Source organism: Mus pahari, chromosome 8, assembly GCF_900095145.1.
Source record: "Mus pahari chromosome 8, PAHARI_EIJ_v1.1, whole genome shotgun sequence".
NCBI classification, from domain to species: domain Eukaryota; kingdom Metazoa; phylum Chordata; class Mammalia; order Rodentia; family Muridae; genus Mus; species Mus pahari.
The window spans coordinates 69,473,475-69,492,557 of record NC_034597.1 but is presented as its reverse complement, the minus strand read 5'-3'; the positions used below and the strand labels follow the sequence as shown (position 1 = coordinate 69,492,557).

Here is a 19,083-nt window from a genome sequence, read left to right as displayed (position 1 = left end):
CACATACACACACACACACACACACACACACACACACATACACACACACATACACACACACATACACACACACACACACAACTTATTTTCTAGCACATGTGTCCACAGCCGGAGTGCACTGCCCCGTGGGCTGAGAATGGCTTCCACCAACACTTGGCAGCCTGAAGGAACTCTGTGGCTCCATCCTTTTAGATGTTAATGGGTTCCTTCTGTAAATGACTAATGATATATTCTGCCTGTGCTTAAAAATAGAATCTCACGTCACACATGAGTACAAAAACTGTGGCTTTGGCACTGCTTGAGATGGGGGCAGGGCAGAGGAGCAACTGAGCCATTTTCTTGTGTTTGTATCTGACTGGGAGAAGAGCAACCTCTGGATGACCTCCACGCCCAAGTCTGAAACACTAAAGGCTTAGCAGATGTACTGAAGGGACCCTTGGGAACAGGGGCAGGGCAAGGCTGTTATTTTTAGTTTTCCTGTCCTCACTTAAGATTTTATTTTAGCAAGGAATTTTTGAACAACTTTCCAACTAACCAGGAGGATGCATCTACAGCAAAACTTTATTTTAAAATGATAAGGGACAGATTTATTTGTGGCTGCACTGTGTCCCTTTCAACTCTGTCTTCAGCTCTTCCAGAATCAGGAAGAAGGATTCAAGGGCAGCCCACATTTTTATACCACTAGTTAAATTGCTCCATGTGCCCCACCCCAACCCCACCCCAACCCCAGACAGAGTTTCTCTGTGTATCCCTGGCTGTCTTGGAACTTGCTCTGCAGACCAGACTGGCCTCGAACTCAGAGATCCACCTGCCTCTACCTCTCGTGTGCTGGGATTAAAGGTGTGCATCACCACGGCTCAGCCCGACTGCACCATTTTATAAGACGGTCAACTGGAATAACCTCTGTGACGAGGGAAAGGAGGGTCAGCAGAAAGATACCTCGATTGTCACTCAGGATGCAGAAGGCAGACAGGGTCTGAGAATGCCTCCAGGCAAGGCACACACTGTGCCAGTCAAGTACATCTCTACAATGAGAACCTCATTTCCTTGATGAAAGTCATTGAACAAAAAATTAGTCTACAATGTTGCCAAACAATTGGGTCTTTTGAGAAATAAAACAGGAGCTGAGCATCTAAAAACTAATAGTTTTACAGAATTTGTATGTGTAAATTTCTGCTAATGTGACAAGTTGAAAATCTGGGGGAACTGTTTGAATAAATACTTCCACTTCTGAGTCTCATCCAAATTTGGTTAGCTTATTAAATTTAAATCCCCCCTGATAGGTGCTTTCTATGGTGGATTCTCTGGGTTGTAAAGCTCTTACATGGGGAGCTGAATTCAGGACTTCATGCTTTCTGTCTGTCTGTTTGAGGCAGGGTCTCACTGAGGCGCTCTGGGGGCTGGCCTGGAACTCACTCCACATGCCTGCTCTGTTAGGAGGTCTTGCCAGCAATGCCGTCAAAATGCACCTAGGGTCAATCGCTTATGACCTTCATCCTCCTCCAGGCCACCAATAGCTTTTGGAGGGTTCACTGTGAGAAGGTCTTAACTAGCTCCTATATTCTGCCTCGTTACTACTCCCTGATAACACAGGGTAACTGAAGAAGCCCCTTTCTGACACCCCCCTTACTCTCAGGGCCCAGAACCTTCCAGTGCCTACAAGGCTCTGGGCAGTCTGCTACCCACCGCTGGTACCCACCGCTACTACCTCTCCCTCACCTCTACTGCTGCTCACTGAATAACCGTTCTACTTCACCGTTTCTCACCGCCCCACCCTTCAACCTTTAAAAAGGAGGGAATTTTCTAGCCTCTGGGTTTCAGAACTTATTCCCTGCGCCTACACTCTTTGTCTAGGTTTCCATTCCCGTTCACTGCCATCAGCCACTCAGGCCATTTCAGTGGCTTTATTTTATGTTGCACATCCACTCTCTCACATGTCATACTCCAGGCCAAGGCAGAATTTAACTAGTGGTTTAGTTCTCTTATTATCTATCCTGGACCAGATTATAAACTGAGAATAAAAACAACTGCTACCTCTTTTTAAAAAGACACCATGATTTATTTACTTATTTATTGCTTTTATGGGTGTGTATGTGTGTACTTGCACAACTTTATGAGTATAATGTTCATGTCACAGTCTGTAGAGGTCAGGAGAGGATATTGGATCTCCTGGAACAAGAGTTACAGGCGACAGTGAGCTGCAGTATCAGAGAAGGGTCCTCTGTAGGAGCAGAAAGGGCTCCTGACCACTGAGCCATCTTTGCTCTTTCCTGTCATATTCCTAGCAGCAGGCACGGGAACTGTAAAATAAATGCTATGCCCCATGCAACACCCGCTAGATGTTAGGCAGAAAATAGGCACACAGAGCCAGGCCACTTGCTATTGCTATAATACAGGTTAATGAGACCTTCAGAATTTGCACTAAGTGGAGCATTGCCCATCTTCTGTTCTGCGTCATCTGTTTGGAATTACTTCCAGCCCGTTGCTAGCTGGGCACCTGCACTTTTCATTAGTGAGACCTTAGCTGACTAATCTATAACCACGATGGTTAGAGGCTGAGCATCACTGACACAGAAGGATTCCAGCGCATCGCACTCAGTGGATGTCTGTGGTTATCTCCTGAGAATGTCTTTTAGATCTCAGATAAAATGCTATCTCCTCGGAAGAGATAGCGTGGCACTCTGAGTTCCATTACCCTCCTAACCTACTCCATCCCACCACACTCTCTGACATCACCTTGCTTCTACACAACCTGGAGGAGATGTATTTATTTGTTGGTTTACTAGTTTTCTGTCCATCTCTTTAAAGAGACTGACAGTTTCTTAACTGTCCATGTGGTAAGGTAGAAAACTGACTGGTGACCTGCTTCAGACTTGCAAAATGTGTTCAAGTCTCCAAAGCGAGAAGACAGTAGCCCACATTTGTGATCTGTGCTATTGGTAGAGCATGAGCCCTGGCCTTTGCAGGGCCCTGGCCTGGATCTTTCTGAAAGCGCAGGTTTTTGATCATAGCTGACGTCACTCTTACTTTTCCTTTAAAGCACTCACTCTTCCCACATTCTTCTCACCCTTCGGTACCCATGAGCGACTAGTGTGCCTTACCTGCTCCTCATGCAGAACAACTTGACCCTTGAGAGGACTTCCCAGTGGGGCTACTGTTACAAATGGTCGCCAGGATCCACTGGCCATCCTTGGGAAGATGTCGAAGAAGTCCACAAAGAAGCCATTTTTCCCCGTCATATTCATGAAGTACAAGGAAACAGGGTTGCAAGCAGCCACATACAGAGTTTGTTCTCCGTTTTCTGAAATGAAAAAAAAAAAGTATTCATCGTGCAGTTTACGGACAGTTTTCTGGCTGGCTAAGGGTTCTAGCTCAAGGTGGAAGCTCATCTCTTGGGTTTTAGATTTATCAGGCTGAAAACCTCTGTTCCAACCCTAAATGTGCCCAGAGGATGCCCGTGCAGTAAAGCAGCACCCCGTAGTAACGGGCTCCCAGAGAATTCCACAAGGACCCATGATAACTGCATTAGATAGCTGACATTCTATGCTGTGAGGCGACTTCACTGTATGGTAGCAAAGAGCTCCGTGGCCCAGTGCTTTCCTGAATCGGGACATTGCTCTTTCAGAAGCTCGTTGGCAACATCCTCTATCTGTTCTATCTGCCAAGTTCTCCTCTTTTAGACAGTTATCAGGTTACAGAACTTTCTTGCTATAAATAAGATATTTAATTTTTAAAAAAATCTGAGCCCTGGGCTGGAGAGATGGCTCAGCAGGTTAAGAGCACTGGCTGTTCTTCTAGAGTTCTTGAGTTCAACTCCCAGCAACCATATTCAACTCAACTCCCAGCAACCATATGGTCGCTCACAGCCATGTGTAATGGGATCTGATGCTTTCTTTTGGTGTGTCTGAAGACTGTGACAGTGTAGTCACATACATAAAATAAATAAGTAAAAAAATCTGAGCCCCACGGGTCTCCCCCTCCCAGATATGGTAATGAAGATTTAACTTAAGGCAATAAACACACTAAGTAAGAACTCTACCACTGAGCTAACCCCTCACAGTCTAGCACTATAGATGTGAACTTCTATCTAACATCCATATCTGAAATTTTCTTATGCAGTCTCTCTTACATCCAAGCACTTGCCTCCGTCTATTCTAAGATGTATGGCAATGCTTCAATCACCAGCAGAGCTGATGGGACTGCAGATACTAAGTCAGTGGAGTGGGAGTGGGCTGCCAAGTTCTGTGCTTTAGCATAGATGCCAAGGGTGCTAGCTTGAGGGCCTCCCCCTTAAATTAACAGGGTCACCATCTCTCTCTCTCTCTCTCTCTCTCTCTCTCTCTCTCTCTCTCTCTCTCTCTCTTAAATTTCTATGATTTTTCAAAGATTTATTTATTTATTTATTATATGTAAGTACACTGTAGCTGTCTTCAGAAACCCCAGAAGAGGGCATCAGATCTCACCATGGATGGTTGTGAACCCATCATATGGTTGCTGGGATTTGAACTCACAACCTTCGGAAAAGCAGTCGGTGCTCTTAACCGCTGAGCCATCTCTCCAGCCCAGGGTTGCCATCTCTTACATGAGCACCTTGAGAAACAAGCTGCTCTTGTCTGATGAGTGCTGTAAGCACTGCCTCTCTATCGGTTATTAATTTTACAGCAATCACATTTTCTTAATGTCAGATTAGATGAAAAGGAAGACAGTGAGATAGAGGGAAATTTGGTCCAGTCCAAGAAAATCTGGATCACATACATGTACAAGCCATATCTAAAAGATTTATACAAATATGCCCAAAATATCAGCTCTAAAATAAATATATACACACTAGAAAAGTACATTTAATGATATGTTAAATTTAAATAACTAAAGTAATATCAATGAGGAACACAGCCACCAGGCTGGGCATGGTGGGGCAAGCCTTCGGGAGGCAGCGGCAGGTGCATCGCTATGACTGTGAAGCCAGTCTGGTCTACATAGCAAATAGCAGAACAGCCTTGGCAACACAGTGAGACCCTGTCTTTAAAAAAAAAAGGAAAAGGATGAGGGGGAGGAGGAGGAGGAGGAAGGAAGCTGATTATTATTTTGTTTCTGAGGTAGGGTCTTACTATGTAGCTCTGACTGTTCTGCAACTCACTACGTGGACTAAGCTGGCCTTGAATTCACAGAGAGCCACCTCTGTCTCCTGAATGCTGGGATTAAAGCTGTGTGCCACTGTATCTGGGCTGTTATTTAAGAGCTGATATGAACTATGCTGTAGTAATTGCAAGTATCAGTCAGGATAGTAGAATTTGCACCTTATGGGCCTTTTACATGCATCCATTATGAACAAAAATAAGTTCAACTTAACATGTTATGAGCACTTTTGTGCATGTGAGAGGGCACCAGGGATGCAGGAAGAGCAGTGGCAGAAATATACACCGCAGGATTATTAATTGTTATCATACTACAGGCTTTAAGTATTATCTGGTTGCAGGCTCAAACACATAGATATATAACTAACTCCACCTCCCTCCCAAGAAAGTGCTGTTTCCTCTAAAAAATGTAGAATAGGTTTAAGAAAGAGAGAAGGATAAGAACAAAGGGGGAAAACTAGTTTGCAGATGTGGCTCACTCTGAGAGGAAAGGGTTACATTTTGTCAGGAAAAGCAAATGAGCTGTTTTCAAGGCCAACTGTGACCGCCTGCTGGAGCAACCTGAAGCACTGTGCTCGACCTTCACCTACTGACTCTCAAACTTCCTCCCTCTTGACCTGCGAATGCAACATCTCCTGAGAAGAGCACCCATCCTTTACCACCAACAAACAACAACACAGTCTCAAACGTTTATTCAAAGTGGCTGCAGTGAGGACTGAATGACAGCCACAGAACGTACAGTAACAAAAGTGAGATCTAAACTTATTCACCTCAGTGATTCCATCTCAGTCAGGCTAGCAGCTGCCCTGGCCGTCGTCTACCAGTTTGCTCTTACCACTTTAGTAACCGACACCGCCTGAAGAACACCTGTACAGAGGTACCCAGGGTCCAAGGCACACACGAGCCAGTGGTGGCAGCAGCCCCCAAGTGCAGAAGCCGACCACTCCCACCCTTTTCCTGCATCCCTGACAGTGGGGGACTTAATGATGGGAAGTGACAAACAGGAATCCCAGCCTCCTTCCTTGAATCCAGTGTTTCCCCTTTCTCTTCTTTCTTTCTGTTTTCAGCACATGCCTGGGCAGGTTTAACTTTGTGCCTTGACTGTAATGAGAAACAGACATCTGCACACCAGCCCAGCAATGCTTATGTGGGCTCCACAATAGCATTGTGTGGGGCTCTTAGAGGACATCATTAGTTCTAAACTATATATAATTGCTATCTGGATCCACCAAGTCATCAACCGTGTCTCTCACAGAGTTCTTGATGCCTCAAGATTATTGTAATCCCTCTGATTTTAAGTCAGTGGAGGAGGAAAAGATCAAAAGAATCAATGGACATACCATGTGATACAGCGATGTCACAGATTAAATTGACTTCATCCAATGGAAACTTCCAAGACGTACTCTCTTCAGTAAAGCTTAGGAATCTTGTTTCATGTTTTTCTATTGGGTACTTTTCCATGTTCACAAGTACCGGACCCTATAACAAAGCCACAGTCTTAGTGAAGGCGTTGGGTAATCGCTAAAACAGCTGTACCAGAAATCAATATTTCACGATCTAATATCTTAACATACTCGACCTTATTGTTTGGCATGGCACTTAAAACTATAATAATACCATATACTTACCTTCATGAGTGCTTTCTCATGCTGAAGCTCATTACATTTCTCTTTCTTTTGTTTTAATGAAGTATACCATGTCTAAAGCACTGTAAGATTTCTTATGACTACATTTCTTCCTAAACCAAGAACCCATTTTGACCTCCAAACAGAAAAAGACCCAGAGTTGCTCAAGCCAGCAAAATCACATAAGTTAACAAACCCAGGACTAGTATATTTCCATTGTGAAGAAAGAGTGTGAAATCGTTCTATTGAAATGTAATGGCTAAAGTGGATCCAGTGCTACTTATAAAAGGTGGAATATTTCATATATAGTTATATGATTATTCAATATAAGCAAAGGAACTAACTTAATAATATTGTGCGTATCAGTTCTGGGTAGCTAGCTATGACTTCCTGGAAGAATTCTATTATACAACTAAGTTTTCAATGACTTGTATGCCCTACAGTCCTTAATTGATCAAGATATTTGGGCTAGATATTGGCGTGCATGTCCCAATTTATCTAGATCGTAACTGGGGGGCTGAAGAGTCAAACTGTATCCCTCTTAAAACCTTGAAAAAACACTTCTGGAAGAGACTTAGGCACTCTGATCACACGTAGGTGACATGGGGGGTTAGGGCAGAAGGAAGGGACAGCTCTGACAAAAGTCTCTGACAGATGAGAAGACTCTGTACTCCTGAAGGGACTGACAGACTAGGCCAGGTTTTTCTAAATATAACTTGAGTGGAAGAAAACACCCTTTTGTTTGTGTACTGCCGTAACTGGTTATTGTGTTACAGTGACAGAATTTTGTTGTTACAACAAAATCTTTATAGACCACAAAATCTACCATATATACTTTCTGACCATTTACAGGGTAGGTCTGCTGACTCTCCTGTCCATGTGGATCCCAGCAGTGGGGATAGTAGCAGACAGAAAAAGATGTATTTTAGAACAGTGATTTCAGTGTGGTCCCTGACTTGTGTTCTTAACCACCCAGAGGGGAACTCTTTCTACCTGAAATGCTTAGAATGATTTTTGATAACTAATGATAAATGACCCTTTCCTTTTCTCAGGAAGACAATGTCAACAATGTATGAGTAAAAATAGAAAAAGGAAGACAATTTAATCTTTTTAGCATACATAAAGATAAATATCACAGAAAATAAACAATATACCCAACTGATTGTCCTGAAACACAATATTGGCTCTTAGAAGTTCTGTTTGGCCAATAGCAACTGCCAACATTGAATTCCTTGGAGGTCAGATTGAACTTTAAGTTGGCACAGAAGCTAAAGAGCTGACCAACCATTAAGTCATTCCTCAGACTGTATGGACCACATCAATAGAAGATTTAGAAAGTTTGTTAGGTTCAATGTTAAGAGGAAACCATGAGGGTAACAACCTTTATGTCAATGTGATTAGTTTCAGCTGGACACAAGACCTTCTGCATTCCATTTCTCGTCTGACCAACTGTCCAGTAGCCCATGAATGTCTTCTCTGGCAGAGGAAACCTGTCAAAGATGATTTGAAAGAGTAAGTATTTTTTCCCATTATCAAGTGTCTTAGAGTTACTACTGCTTTGATGAAACACCATGACCAAAGCAACTTGGGGAGAAAAGAGTTTATTTGTCTTATACTTCCATATCACTGTTTATTATCAAAGGAAGTTGGGAAGGGAACTCAAACAGGACAGGAACCTGAAGGCAGGAGGTGATACAGAGGCCATGGAAGGGTACTGCCAGTACCACCTATCAAAGGATGGCCTCACTCACAATGTTCTGGGCCCTCTCCCATTAATGTCTAATGTTAATGCCTTACAGGCTTGCCTACAGCTTGATCTTAATCAAAATATGTTTACAATGAGTATGGTGATCATTCACACAGTACATATTTGTCCTGACAAGTTATTTTGTTTTCAGTAAAGTTACAGTCTGATATGCATTTTCCTAAGCTTAGTAAAACTATAAAGCTTTGATCACTCTTTGCGTAAGACAAGGAACTAAATGTTCTGGCTGAGAATCCTTTTTTGACCTGGTGAAACTTGGGAGGAAAAAAGGGACCTTAGGTGCTTCTTGGCCCTTCAGTATTCCTCAGTTGAGAATTCTTTGTTTAGCTCTGTACCCCATTTTTAAATGGGGTTATTTGAATTTCTGGAGTCCAGCTTCTTGAGCTCTTTGTACATATTGGATATTAGTCCCCTATCAGATTTAGGATTGGTAAAAATCCATTCCCAATCTGTTGGTGGCCTTTTTGTCTTATTGACAGTATCTTTTGCCTTACAGAAGCTTTGCAATTTTATGAGGTCCCATTTGTAGACTCTTGATCTTACAGCACAAGCCATTGCTGTTCTGTTCAGGAATTTTCTCCCTGTGCCCATATCTTTGAGGCTTTCCCCCACTTTCTCCTTTATAAATTTCAGTGTCTCTGGTTTTATGTGGAGTTCTTTGATCCACTTAGACTTGAGCTTCGTACAAGGAGATAAGAATGGATCAATCTGCATTCTTCTTCATGCTAACTGCCAGTTGTGCCAGCACCATTTGCTGTCTTTTTTTCCACTGGATGGTTTTAGCTCCCTTGTCAAAGATAAAGTGACCATAGGTGTGTGTGTTCATTTCTGAGTATTCAATTCTATTCCATTGATCTACCTGTCTGTCGCTGTACTGTGTGGATACTTCATTCCTCCTTAGAATAGGGAACAAAATACCCATGGAAGGAGTTACAGAGACAAAGTTTGGAGCTAAGACGAAAGGATGGACCATCCAGAGACTACCCCACCCAGGGATCCATCCCATAATCAGTCACCAAACCCAGACACTATTGCATATGCCAGCAAGATTTTGCTGAAAGGACCCTGATATAGCTGTCTTGTGTGAGGCTATGCCAGTGCCTGGTAAATACAGAAGTGGATGCTCACAGTCATCTATTGGATGGAACACAGGGCCCCCAATGGAGGAACTAGAGGAAGTACCCAAGGAGTGGAAGGGTTCTGCAAACCTATAGATGGAACAACAATATGAACTAACCAGTACCCCCAGAGCTCGTGTCTCTAGCTGCATATGTAGCAGAAGATGGCCTAGTTGGCCATCATTGGGAAGAGAGGCCCCTTGGTCTTGGAAACTTTATATGCCCCAGTACAGGGGAATGCCAGGGCCAAGAAGTGGGAGTGGGTGGGTATGGGAGGAGCAAGGTGGGGAGAGGGTATAGGGGACTTTCGGGATAGCATTTGAAATGTAAATGAAGACAATATCTAATAAAATAAAATAAAAATAAAAAAGAAAGGGACCTTATAATGAGTGTCTTCTAAGACATATGACCCTGTGTCATACCTTGCTTAAAAGGACACATTGGAATATATTATCTAAAATACATTTTAGGGAACTAAGTTAAGAGTGCATGCTATTCTTACAAAGGACCAGAGTTAGATTCCCACCTTTCTTTGCAATCACCTCTAACTTCAGCTCTAGGGGATCCAATGCCCTTTCTGACCTCCATATCCACTGCCTCCTCATATACAATAAAAAATATTCAGATAAATCTGAACAAATTAATAAAATACATTTTACATACCCAGGCCACGGCCTGGATGGAGAGCAGAGGTGGCTGGGTCCGTGCTGAATTAGAAGACTATGATGTGTTCTTTTAAATAAAGTAATAAAATGTGTTTCTACACTAACAGGGCAGATCTCCTAGAGTGGGATCTTCCTTGCTCTTCTAGTTTGGGGAACAAACTGTATTCTTCAACTGTTCTCCTAAGTTTACTGTTCTCCAAATGCGGAAGGAGAAACATATGGAGATACATTATTAATTCCTTTCTTAGCATAGTGTTGGTGAATGTGAAGACCCTGGGTTCATGTCCTGGTTCCTTGCTAACTACATATGCAAGATAGTACTGAGTGCCGGCTAATACCTCAGCACAAATGTTTTCACTCCTAGAGAAAGGACTGACCTTAAGGTCTTAATGGCTTGGAGAGTCTGTGACTACCATGGAAGCCAGAGCCAGAAGTGACAGTACAGTGTAAAGGGCTTGCATGACTTTGGTGCTCTTGACTGAAACTGATCTATCAGAATGATAATATCTGTACCTATCAATCAGATGGGTTCCTTGGTCGATAGGCATGCTTTCTTAAAGAACAAAGAGGCTCCATTTGTTTGAGGTCAAAGTTTTCACATCTTGATCTAGTTACAGCTAGAGAACTGCTTAATAAAATAGCCATTTGTTGATAACCAAGCATAAGAAATGCATCCAGGTCTGGGGATACATCTCAGTTGCAGAGGCTTGCCTAGCACGAGCAAGGTTCTTTGCTTGATACCTGGCACTTAAAAAAACAATACCACTAATGTACTCACTAATAATTTTATAAATAATATTAAAGTGCCAAGTAAGAAAAAAAATCCATCCATTTGAGGAAAGGTAACCTTTCTCAGATTCTATGGTTAATGCCAGGAATGTGCAGAAATCTGCTTAGAAGTTGCCAACTCATTCTAAGTAACAGTCATGGAACTCACAACCTGACTAGCTATCTGAAAAGCTAGCCTTGGCTGTCTGACTGGCAGAGTATGGGATGGACCATTAGATACCCCACAGACTGCATCTAGAACCACACAACCATAGTGTTCTACTGGCAATGTCAATAGTGATAAAGGATGCATTGGCAGGTGGCCTGGGGTTACACACACACACACACACACACACACACACACACACACACACACACCATCAGGTTCCCTGATTGCTCCTGAACCCTGACAATAGTTAGGAAACCATAGCTCCCCATTCATTTCCCATGAAGGCTCCCAGAAGCTGTGTGTGTGTGTGTGTGTGTGTGTGTGACCATTCTTAACTTTTATCCTTTCAGTGTTAGCAGTCAGAGGAGAGAGGAAGCATTGTTTGGAGTATGAACAAGTTCTGGAATAATCAACAAAATGGTGGCTATGGAATGGGTTGGGGAGTGGGGGGAGTATTACAGTGTTATACAGTATTGGGGAGTGGGGGGAGTAAGCAGTTAGCAAAATGGCCTTCTTTTCCATTTTACTAAAATGCGGTATCCAACTTTGACCAGATTTAAGTTTTTATGTTTGATTTGATTGACACAACAACAACATTTTCCATGATTTTAAGATTATGTCACTGTGCTGTTGAAGTGTTAATGTCCTGGCTGGAATGATGTCTGTGTTTGATTTTAAGGAGGAGGAGCTTGAACTCAAGGGCTATAAATAGAACTGCTTTTTATTTTCAGTGTCATTCATAAATTTATGTGTTTTAAAACAATGATGTATTTTAGTGCATGTGTTGTGCCGTTTCCTAATCCCTTGTGGAAGCAGTGACAGAGATCTAAGACTAAGAGTTTTGAGTAAGAGAAAGGTGCATATCAAAGTTATGACTTGGGTCAAATTATAGTACTTGGAGCATGTTAGAGAAAGGACAGGATTTGCTTTTTAAAAAAACACATGGACAAGTCATAAAACGACGCATATGGTCAGCAAAGTTAGGTAACATCATCTGAAGGACATGTGAGAGCTGTCTCAGAAAAACTTCCAAAAGGGGGGGGGGCTTTAAAGCATATGTTCTGGCAAATTTCTGCCTCCTCTGAACCTTTGCCAGCACTATTTCTGGAGTCTGAGAGAAAACACATGAAGATTTGGATCTTTCTAGGGCCATTATGCAACTGGAAGTTGTTGGCACACCTATTATCAACAATTCCTAAGACATTTGCTTACCACAAGAACTACAAATGTTTATGGGGATAATGGAACACTTCGGGGTAGTTCCATCAACCCAGAAACTCAACAATTACTACCATCTTTGAGACGAAAGAGAGAGCCTCCAATTTTCCTGGCCTCCCTCACGCCTACCATCTTAAGCTCCAACAGTGAGTTCACTGCACTCTCACAGACCATTCCTGACCAACACTTCCCACTTGGCTCTTTCCCCTTTTGCTCTGGGCCACCCTGTAACTCAGCCTTAGCTTCAACTACTTTTTGCTATTCCCTGAACAATTTTAATGCCTCCTCGAGGCCATTCCCATTCATTCTGATGCAGCCTCTCCAGTGAGCTGCTATCTCCCCCTCTTCCTCTGAGATGGAGATCGGGTATCATGGAGCTAGCTTTGAACTCATCATGGAGCCGAGGATGACCTTGAATCCCAATCTTACTGCCTCTGCGGCTCAAGTGTTGGGATTGCCGTATGCACCACCACACTCAGCTTGGAGGTCCTTTATTTTTTTAAGCCACAGTCCAAATATTATTGGCCTTTGAGTCCCTCCTCGAATCTCATTCTCGGAAAAGAAAATCAACCTTTTGCCCTTCAGGGTTTCCATACAAATTTACACATATGAAACTCCAAAAAGTTTCATAGAGTCGGTAACTTTCCAATTTAACAGGGCAGAGAGAATACCACTCTAGAGAGAATAGATTAGAAATGAATCTATGAAATCTTTTTTTTTTTACTTAATAAAATGAAAACTCAGCACAAGGTTAAACACGGTGGCATGTTCCTATGCTCTCACACTTAGGACATTAAGGCAGGAGCCTGAGCTAGTATAAACAACCTAGAGTCTTCCAGAGAAGCATGGGATATATTGTAAGCCGCCACCCCCCATACACCCTTACACACACCAGCTACGTGCTTAACCGAGAAAGAAAGCCCAATTTAAACATAAAATATCAGTGGTGGGCACTACTACAAATTCCCAGTAGAATCCTCCTTTGCCAAGAACTTTAAAATTTCCTTCCCCACAGCTCACAAGTCCCTGGCTACTTTACATTGTTTGGCTGAACACAGGATGTATGTGAGTGTGCTTTTGTATTTTCTTCTGTATCCCTGACTCCACATTTAGTTGTTAGTTTCATTTATGAAATGTACCTCTGCCACCCAGAGCCTGCCGAGGTCACAGAAATGCCATCATCTGGATTTGCAAGATGGGAGGATTGGGTAGAGCTGCTATTTTGGGCTGGTACTTCCTCACACACCTCTTGCTCTCCAGAATGACCCTGCAGTGTCAGGGCAGCTGGGGCAACTGTCCTGCCTTCCAGCCAAAGCTTGAGCCATGGTCTCTGGCTGTCTTTCTCCTGGAGGCTGCTACCAGGCTACAGGTCTGGAGGCTGGCTTTAAACTTCTCTTCACCTTTTTTTTTTTTTCAATTCCCCTGGAAGGAAAATGCCTTCTTTCCTCTGTCATCTGCTCTAGCAACTACATCCTAGTGGTTTCAAATCTTGTGTTCTTTCCTAATCATCTCCGAGAATGCTTGGGAGTGAAACTCCAGCCACCGTCACTGGCAATGTAGAAAGTTCCTGAATTTCCCACAGGACAGAACCACAGAGGGACAACCCGACTGAGAATAAAGCCATTGGAGGTAACACATCAATAGCACATGTTTCTGATTTAGTTAACTGGTGATTCATTGAGTAGGGTTCAGGCTTTATTTAATTAGTGAGGGTTCATTTAGGGTCCACTGATTGCCTCCTTCTCTCAGTGTTGTCTTCTTTTTTCCAGTTTGCCACAGATAACTAGGCCCTCCTTCATCCACAGGGATGCCCGCCGCTGCTTCCCACAGAGCCTTCCTACGCTCAGGTTCACTGCCGTCCACTTCCTCACTTTTTGAAAATGAAAAGAGCCCTTTTCTGCCACACAGGCCATTCTGGCTCTTCTGCCCAGCCTTACCCACCCCATCCATCACCTCACCCTGCCATTCACAGACAGCCTTACCCACCCCATCCATCACCTCACCCTGCCATTCACAGACAGCCTTACCCACCCCATCCATCACCTCACCCTGCCATTCACAGACAGACTTACCCACCCCATCCATCACCTCACCCTGCCATTCACAGAGTACTTGTACCTCAAAATACACCCACATTTTCTTTACCTTTGGGCCCAGTGGGGTAAAGGTTCTTGCCCGTGACCTGACTTTGATCCCCAGGACCCACTCGGTTGAAGGAGAAAACTGACTCACGACAGCAAACTCTCCTCGGCCTCCATGCACACTCTCCAGCAGGTTTATGGGAAATAAAATGTCATTTCAAAACCGATTAAATTTCTCTGCTTGAGTTGCTCTCCCTCCTGCATGCGTCCAGGCACACAGAAGAATTCTGCACAGCTCCGGCTTCCTTACCCTCCTGGGCTCGCCCCAAGGGCAAATGCATTTTCCCACTGACAGACATCTACAGCAGGATACACACCGCTTGTTCTTGACCACGTTCTCGGTCGCCGTGACCTGCTTAAGACAACACTGAGTCCTCCTCACCTTCGAGGCTCCTGCTCCCACATGGTGCCCCTGCCCCCCACCCCAGCAGCACATGGAAAATGTCTGTTTAATGAGTGAATGAATGGTTGGTATTTTGGACCAATTTGTTTTCTCGGAAGGGCAAATCTTCCCTGATGTGTTCTGACTACGTCCTAATGTTTCTTTCACTTAGAAGGATCTCAGCAAGGGGTACGGCCTACTTGCAAGCAAGTGTGAAAGTGGCCTCAACAGGCTTGTGTAAGTAAGGGGCATTCTATAGGACTGGGTGACATGAGTTTATAAAACCTCACCTACAAAAGCTTAAAGCATTAAGGATAATGATATGAGACTGCTTAAGACCTACACATCTCAAAAATTCTCTGTAGGCTGGGGCACATTTAACTATTTTCCCCCCATTCCAATAAAGGATCAAATCAAAACAGCTGTGCAGCTACCATTACACTATAGCAAGAGAATACAAAACCAAGTCTGAGGAAATGTAACTGGCTACTGTGCTGAGAATGAGTGACAGTGTGCGCTCTGCCGTGAGTGGAGCATCTTTATCCACACTGCCAACCCCGCAACCCCACCAAAGCTCAGACATGCCCCAGAAGAAGAGGTGAGAAGAATGTAAAAGTCAAAAGATGTGGAGGGGCACAATGCAATGCTGTCATCTGGACATGACATAGCCGTTGTACCCATGAAATTGTAGCTATGGTTACCTGCACAAGATCAAGCCAGCCCAAATTCCAGAGTGGATGGGGCAGGAGCTCACAAGGCCCCACCACACCCAAGGAGCAGGTTGCCCATTTATATACGTGGACAACATTGACTGGATTTAATGCGTTATTCTAAAAGTAGAGAGACAGCTGGATGTAGCAGTGTTACACCTTCAATCACAGCAGTCCAAAGGTAGATACAAGCAGATCTGAGTCTGAAGCCAGCCTAGTCTACATAGTGAGCTTGGCCAGGGCTAAAGAGTGAGATCCTATCTGATGGGGCAGATGAAGTTGGGGGGAGCTAATGGAGAAAATGAGGGTAGATATGACCATATTTCATTGCCTGAAGTTCTCAAAGAATGAAACATTTTAGACCTCCCACATTCAACTTCTCTACCCAGTCAGATCCTATACATCCCTCTCTAGGGTCTAGAAGGAAATAGGAAAAAAATTTACATGGAACCACAAAAGACTCCACACAGCCAACACGATCCTAAGAGGAAAGACCAATCTGAAGTGATTACCATTTGAGATCTCAGACTACGCCAGAACCACAGCAGTAAAAATACAGGCACAGAATCAGACACGCAGGCAAATGGAACAAGACTGAAGACCCCCACATGGTATACGCACAGTTGCAGCCATTTAGTATTTGACAAAAATGCCAAAAATATACACTGGAAAACAAGGAACCTCCAACCAGCAGTGCTGGGAAAACTAACTGTCCACACGCAGGAGAACGAAACTGGACCTTTGTCTATCACTCTGTGGAAAACCCAGCCCCGAGTGTCTCAACAACCTAGATGTGAAGCCTGAACCACCACCAAAGCTGGGGGAGGACACAGGCAGCATCCCACATGTCAAAGGCGTGGGATGCTTAACAAGGGGAACTTCGTGAGACTAAAAAGCTGCTACATATCTAAGGAAACAACCTGGAGAAGAGGAGGCCCAAAGACGCCAGAGAATCTCTGCTGGATATATGTGTGTGTGTGTATATATATGTATATATATATATATATATATATATATATATATATATATATATATANTATATATATATATATATATATATATATATATATATATATAAATGAGACAGTGGATAAATATCTAGAATATATAAAAAGAGGTCAAAAACAAAAGAAAACAAACTAAGCAGTTGATTCATTCAAAAAATGTGCCTGGGATCTGTACAGAGGAATCTTATAAGAAGAAAAACAAATGTATAAGAAATAGCTAAAAAAATGTCCCTGTTCAATAGCAATTAGGGAAATTTCTTTGAGTAACTTTGAAATTTCATTGTAGAAGGATCGTGGTTGAATGCCCTATCCTGCTATTTATCAGTTATATCATTTCTTACATTATTCAAGGAACTAAGCCCTGGTTCCTTAATGTGTAAGACAAATCCCAACACACATGCACATCTAGTAGAATAAGGGAGTTGATATTTGTAATGCTGTTAGGGAATGTGGTCAGGAGTTGAAAGAAACCAACTTCTATAATTTTGATGCTTTAAAGATGTGTTGCATGGGGTTAGGGTGGGAATAGCTCAGTGGCAGACCATGTGTTCTGTATGCAAGAGGCCTTGCGTTCAGGCCCTGGGTGGTGGACATTCTGTGTATCCACAGTTGACATTTCTGGGTTGATATATACCAACTCCAAACCTACTGTACTGAAATACCAGAGTGCCTGCTGACTTAATCTCTCATCTGCCACAGATGAATGTGAAGCATTCTGTTCTCAGAGGAGGTGTTGGGGTTTGATGAGTGCTTTATTGTAAGAGAAGCAAAAGTCCCAAGAAAGAGCAATTTCTAAATAGATTTTTACTTATCTTTTAAAATAAAAGAAAAAAGAAAAATTCCAGTGTCAACACAGTGGATGCTTAAAAACTAGAATGCAGAAGTGATGTATATTTTCTAAAACTAAAACAGTATAGAAAGCCTCTCCCAGGGAAGGGTAGATACCATTGTATTTTAAATTGTTTGGAGTGTAGACCATCAAAAACTCCTAATAAAACCATGGGTTAATACACTTCTCTAACTCATCAATTCGATGTTATATTATTTAGCTTAAAAGTGAGATTTTACAACATTTTAAATAAAGTGGTAGGAGAATGCCTAGCAACAAGACATCTGAGTAGCACCTGCCAGGCTCTAATAAGGCTCTGCCACCAGCAGTGGGCACTTCTACAGCGCAGTCACCCCATCAGTCGGTTTCAGATGTGCAAGCTGTCTAGTGAGAACATTTGTATACTTCTGGAACCATAAGGGCATTTGGCCATATCCATAAGGCCACAAAGCACTGATCTATCAGGTTTCCTTTCCTTTTGAGAGACTCTCACATGGCTTACAAATCTGTTCATGGTAGTTGGAGTAAGTGTCTTAAGCTTAAAATCCAAGGAAGGAAGGAAATGGAGCAAAAAGAGAAGCGGGAAAGAAGTGTTATATGTAGTTAGATCTCTCAATTTAGCTATTTTTATTTTTCGACAAAGACACTTGAGGATGAAGCATTTTACAAAGAATGCCTTTTAGGAACATGTGCACTCCTGAGAGAAAAGCCCCAGGAAGATAAAATGACTGGAGACAACACCGATGCCTCAGTATCACGACACTGCACATAGGACTGTAAAAGGTCCTGGGAGTGGGTGACGTGGCTCAGCTGGTAAAGTGATTTCCCAGCATCACATGAAACAGGCAAGGTGACGCATGCTCAAGGTGACACATGGCCCAGTGCTCAGAGGCTAGTCTGGAACACAAGAGAACGAGACTCACAAAAATCAAACAAACAACAAAACAAAGACAACTTCCAAACAGGAGGGTAGAATGTACGGGAGTCTCTGGGTTCTTGGTATTTTGTTTACAAACTAGCAGTAAGAAAAGTGGCTTAAGAAAAAATGAAGAGGTACTGGAGGAGAAACCAAGTCAAGGTCAATGAATCTGAAGCAGAAAGAGAGGCCACTGATGTGGTTTCAAGGTTGTGCATCACAGGCAGGGGAAGCAGCAGAGGCAGCCTGGTTTATCCATTCCATAAGGACCACGGCCAGTGAGAGTTCATCTTGTGTTCCGAGTCAGGAGACAGAGATGTTGGAGAGTACCATTCAGTCTTATTCTAAGAGTGTCCATCATGTCACAGGGAAACCTTAGCTACACCTGTGTGAGGACACGGTGCAGTATATGTCATAGACAATGATGCTTCCAAGTAGAATAACAAAACCACAAGTTTCTTTGCTTTTATTTAGTAAGATCTTCTTTAAACAAACAAAAAAATTTTTTAGTCTCTAATAACTGTCTCAGAAGTTGCCAATAATTTTGTTTATATTGTCACTGGAGTTGGAACACAAACAGCATGTGGGTGCGGACACACACAGATGCATAGACACACACACACACACACACACAC

At 42.9% G+C, this 19,083-nt stretch overlaps 1 protein-coding gene across 2 annotated transcripts in view; it reads right to left on the bottom strand.

Annotated features, from left to right (window-relative positions):
- Vwa8 (von Willebrand factor A domain containing 8) overlaps positions 1–19,083 on the bottom strand; it is a 322,019-nt gene that overhangs the window by 93,140 nt on the left and 209,796 nt on the right. For both annotated transcript variants that reach the window (XM_029541466.1, XM_021203139.2), the window contains exons 27-29: positions 8,142–8,250; positions 6,476–6,614; positions 3,102–3,301 (exon numbers count right to left, since the gene is read on the bottom strand). In XM_029541466.1, the coding sequence (XP_029397326.1) occupies positions 3,102–3,301; positions 6,476–6,614; positions 8,142–8,250 (448 nt within the window). The remainder of the gene's footprint in view (positions 1–3,101; positions 3,302–6,475; positions 6,615–8,141; positions 8,251–19,083) is intronic.